General features: G+C 46.4%; 1 protein-coding gene across 1 annotated transcript; it reads right to left on the reverse strand.

Moving 5' to 3' along the window:
• Positions 1-815: 815 nt before the first annotated feature.
• On the reverse strand, positions 816-2745 carry LOC106442620. Its single transcript, XM_013884282.2, has 6 exons — positions 2407-2745; positions 2214-2331; positions 2093-2145; positions 1702-2040; positions 1527-1640; positions 816-1451 (listed from the first exon to the last, which is right to left on the reverse strand). The coding sequence occupies exons 1-6, from the start codon at positions 2743-2745 to the stop codon at positions 816-818; spliced, it is 1599 nt and encodes a 532-aa protein (XP_013739736.2).
• Between the last annotated feature and the right edge of the window lie 1477 nt (positions 2746-4222).

A 4222-nucleotide genomic window follows, 5' to 3' on the forward strand; every position in this document is an offset into this window, starting at 1 on the left:
GCTAACTCGTTGTTGGCCTCCATAGCCTGGAACACGACGGGTCAGCACGAATACAAACAAGTAAAGAACTCAATGTCGTAAGTATCAAAAAGCCAACCTTAGCATGGGCAACAGCCATCTTAACGTAGGCGTCACGCGCTGTCATGCTTCGAAGAGAGGGGAGTTGACACCCGACTGGCTTAAAATGCCTGACCAAATGAGCGACGCTATTCGGATCTTCCGTAATCAGGAAATCCTTAGAATGATAGAATTGCCAATGAAACGGTTTCGCGACAACACCATCACCCGAGACACCAGGAAGATGATCAGCACCAGTCATTTTTGCCTTCTTCGGAGAGTGGTCTCGACCTTCTGAGCCAGTCGGACTGTTCGAGCTCGTACGAACCACCACCTTTTCTCCTTCAATCTCCTTCCCCTCTCCACTTATAGTAGCACGAAGAAGTCGGGTCTCCTCATGAAGTAATTCCGTAAGCGCCTCGCTCACATCACCAAAACGAATTTGTTCTGCGCCAACATTCCCATTTTGGCCTCGAACCCTCCCAGAGTTACGAAGACCCACTCTTCTCGACGACATATCAATAAGGGAAAAAGAAAAGATCTCGCTCGAAATATGAAATCAATACCAAGTAAAATAAGACCTTATAAAGGCACCACAAGATCTTAACAAGAAAGGGGAATAAAAGATCGCATATTGGTGAGAGATATCGAAAAGATCCTTCAAAACAGTAGTTATCCGATCAGAACAAAAACATATCGAAAAACATAACATAAAGATTCTCTTTATCCGATACAAAAGAAATGGAAACAAATAAAAACTAAGAACTAGCTCCTTCGCCGGAAGAAGAGTCCGCAGCGTCGCCGTTGACGACCGAGTCTTCAGAAACTTGAGGAAGATCGAGACCCACCATCGACCAATCCGGAACGATGGCCAGGCTAGCGATAGCTTCGCAATCCTTCTCCATTACCTTCAGACGAACGATCTCTTCTTCCACCACTAGCCCTTCGTTCTTGATCTCGTTCAGTAAATCAAGATTGGTGACGATCTCATGAAGCAAGAAGGCAAGAACCTCGGCAGACACCTCCTTCTTTTTGTCGACCCACCTCTTCTCCAAGGAGGCAAGAACCTCTCTGAAGCCGCTAGCGTCTTCAAGACGAGAAGCGCGAGAACCTCTACGGATGTCCCGATCACGATCAGCCTCGAGTTCCGCGATCTTGGTTCTGAGGGTAGCAACCTCGGTCTCGAAAACCGCCCTTTCTCGATGAGTTTTCTCCCACTCATCCTTCAAAATCATCGCTTCTCCAGTTTTCTTCCTGGTCTCCTCCTTGGCCGCCCGAAGCTCCTCCGTAAGCCTCCGGACCTCAACTCTTCCTTTCACTGCCTGACTCTCATTGCGAAGAGTAAGCATGCGATCCTCCATCGTCACAGCAAACTCATTGTAAGCTTCCATAACCTGGAAAAGGGAAAAACCTTAGAGTTAGTACCCTAGCACCTATAACAAAGATACATATAGCTCAACAAAACCAACCTTAGAGCTCGCGATGACCACCTTGGCGTAAGCTCCCTCCTCTTCAGGAGAAGCAAGAGACAGGGAACGACAACCCGCAGGCCTCGTACGACGAGCAATCGAAACAAGATCATCCTGGCCCGCGGATGAGGAACTATCACCCTTTGGAGCCAACCCCCGACAATTCGGCTTTTGCTTGGAACGAGGCAGCTCCTTCGGCCTTTGACGGGCGACGCCGTTTACGGCTGGCAGCAGCTGAATTTCCCTGAAAACCAGGATCCAAAGGAACAGGATATCTCCGACCTTCGGGGGAACCCTCATCCTCCAAATCCAGAGTTGGAATTGGAGGCAGCCCACTAGCAGCTTTGCTCGTCGACGCCGACTTAGAACTAGGAAACGACAACCTCCTCGCGAGCTGCCTCTCCAACCTATCAGGAGGAGGAGGATTGTTAGAAGAGTCTCCCACCTCCTCCTGAGAATGCTCCGCCTCATCCTCGGAAGCACCCGCGACCTCCGTCCAGCATCGAGAAGGTGGCTTGAATTCGAGCACGATCAAACGAAGGCCAATTCGAGCGACCACCCCGTACAACTCCTATTAAACCCCGATGCCCGTCGGTCATGTCCGATCTCCCCGAATGAACTGGGATCAACAAAAAAAATCAATCAGTAAATTTCCCGCGTGTGCGAAAGAACTAAAGGAGAACTTACCTATGTCCTCAGCCCAATAGCGAGGAAGCCTCGAGAAATCAAAACCTCCCACATACGCCTCGTCGATCTTGAAGACAAAGAACTCTTCCCGCCAGTTCTGATCGCGATATGGGATACCCTAGATTATGTGAATTCCTTAAAGGGGAGACATAAGAAAGGTCCCAAGGTTTTGATTGTTTCGCTTCATCAAAACGAGATGACGAAGCTCGTCGAGGCCGAACAGCAGACCTTCTTCGCGAGCCTTGACTAAAAGTGCCAAAAGATGCCTCAAGAAGTTGGGACACATCTGAGTGAGCGACAAACCCAGCTCCACTAGAACACTAAGGACAGGTTTCGGGATCGGGAAGGAAAGACCGCAGGTCCCAAAGAAGGTGAGATATGCTCCGCCGTATCCATCACAAACGGCTTCCGGAGACTCAGTCGTGGAAGCCAAATCAACTACGACAGCCCGATCAACGCCGTGAACGGTATAAAGCTCCTCGAGCCGCTCAGCCGTGATCATCGGAAGAGGACAGAAGAACGATGGAGCCATCTTATCAGAGTCCGGTAAGGAAAAATCTTTGATTGTAAAAAGAAGAAGAAGAAAGTTAGAACAGCCACTACAAGAAAACAGCAAAGATTCTGAGGGAAAAAATCGTCGGAATTTCGTCAGAATACCGTTATTCCGACGACATACCGACGAAACAAGTCGTCGGAAATAATTCCTCGGAATTTCTTCTTTCGTCGGAAATCCGTCGGAAATTTCCGACGGAATTCCGAGGAAACAAATTTCCGAGGAAATTCCGAGGACCATTATTTTGTCGGAAATGTCCTCGGAATATACCGAGGGAGAACTTCGTCGGGATATTTCCTCGGACGTTCATCGATCGATGCGTTTTAGACATATATACATCGATCGATAGGAATATACCGACGGAACTGTTCCCTCGGATTATACCGAGGGACATCTTCCTCGGAATATTCCGAGGAACACGTTCCTCGGAATATTCCGAGGAACACGTTCCTCGGAATATTCCGAGGGAACAGTTCCTCGGTATATTCTGAGGAACATGTCCCTCGGTATATTCCGAACGTTTTTTTTATAAACAGATCGATCGATGGATTTATGTCCAAAAACGCATCGATCGATCGCGTAAAAAATATAATTAATTTCCTCGGAATGTAAAAAATATTAATTTTTTTAAAAAAATAAAATTTCTGAAATTTAAATTCGAAAATATGAAATTAAAATTAAAATTAAAATCATATTAATTAATATTCAAAGTTTCACAAATAAAAATAAAACATTCCGAGGTTTTGGGAAAAAAAATAATAATCTACGGGTCTGGCACGTCCGGGAACACCTCGTTCGGGTACATCCTCTGCATCATCTCCATCATTTGCTGGTTCAGCCTCCTCTGTGCCTCATAGCCCGCCTGTTGAGCCGCCATCTGGGTCTCCAACAAAGATATACGATCATCTTTGTCCTTCAACTGAGCCGTAAGTACTTCTGGATCAACAAAGGGCGGTGGTGCAGAAGAAGGAGGAACCGACCGGGTGCGACGACCCAAACCGACCAAACGTCCCTTCTTCTTTGGAACCGACTGAATAGAAAATAGCCAAATTTACAAATTTAAACCAAAAAATAAATGAATTGAACTTTAAAAAAAAAGAACTTACGGATTCAACGATTTCGTTGATTCGACACCGAGACAAGTTGGTCGAAGCCGTCGAAGCGTCATCCTCGGTTTGAAGCTGAGACACTTCGTCTACCACCTGAGTTTGGACCAGGTCGACCACGTCCCTCACAAGACCGTCATCAATCTGGCCGGTCTTCTTGTTGGTATACGCCCTCCTCATTAGGGCGAGATCATCAACCGGCTCGCCATCATTTTCTTCCGCCTTGAAAAAAAACATAAATTAAAGAAACATTAGAAATTAGAAGAAATGCACAATAAATTAAAATTCTGAAACTCAAATAATTGAAGAAAAAACATTTGAACTTACCATGCGATCTCCCAGAGTGGCAA

Source organism: Brassica napus, chromosome C2, assembly GCF_020379485.1.
Source record: "Brassica napus cultivar Da-Ae chromosome C2, Da-Ae, whole genome shotgun sequence".
Classification (NCBI taxonomy): domain Eukaryota; kingdom Viridiplantae; phylum Streptophyta; class Magnoliopsida; order Brassicales; family Brassicaceae; genus Brassica; species Brassica napus.

Coding starts and splice junctions, on each gene's coding strand:
- LOC106442620 (XM_013884282.2), bottom strand. CDS start 2,745: ATGGCTCCATCGTTCTTCTGTCCTCTTCCGATGATCACGGCTGAGCGG. Junction 2,332..2,406: donor TCGACGAGCTTCGTCATCTC/GTTTTGATGAAG, acceptor CACATAATCTAG/GGTATCCCATATCGCGATCA. Junction 1,641..1,701: donor AAGGAGCTGCCTCGTTCCAA/GCAAAAGCCGAA, acceptor TCCGCGGGCCAG/GATGATCTTGTTTCGATTGC.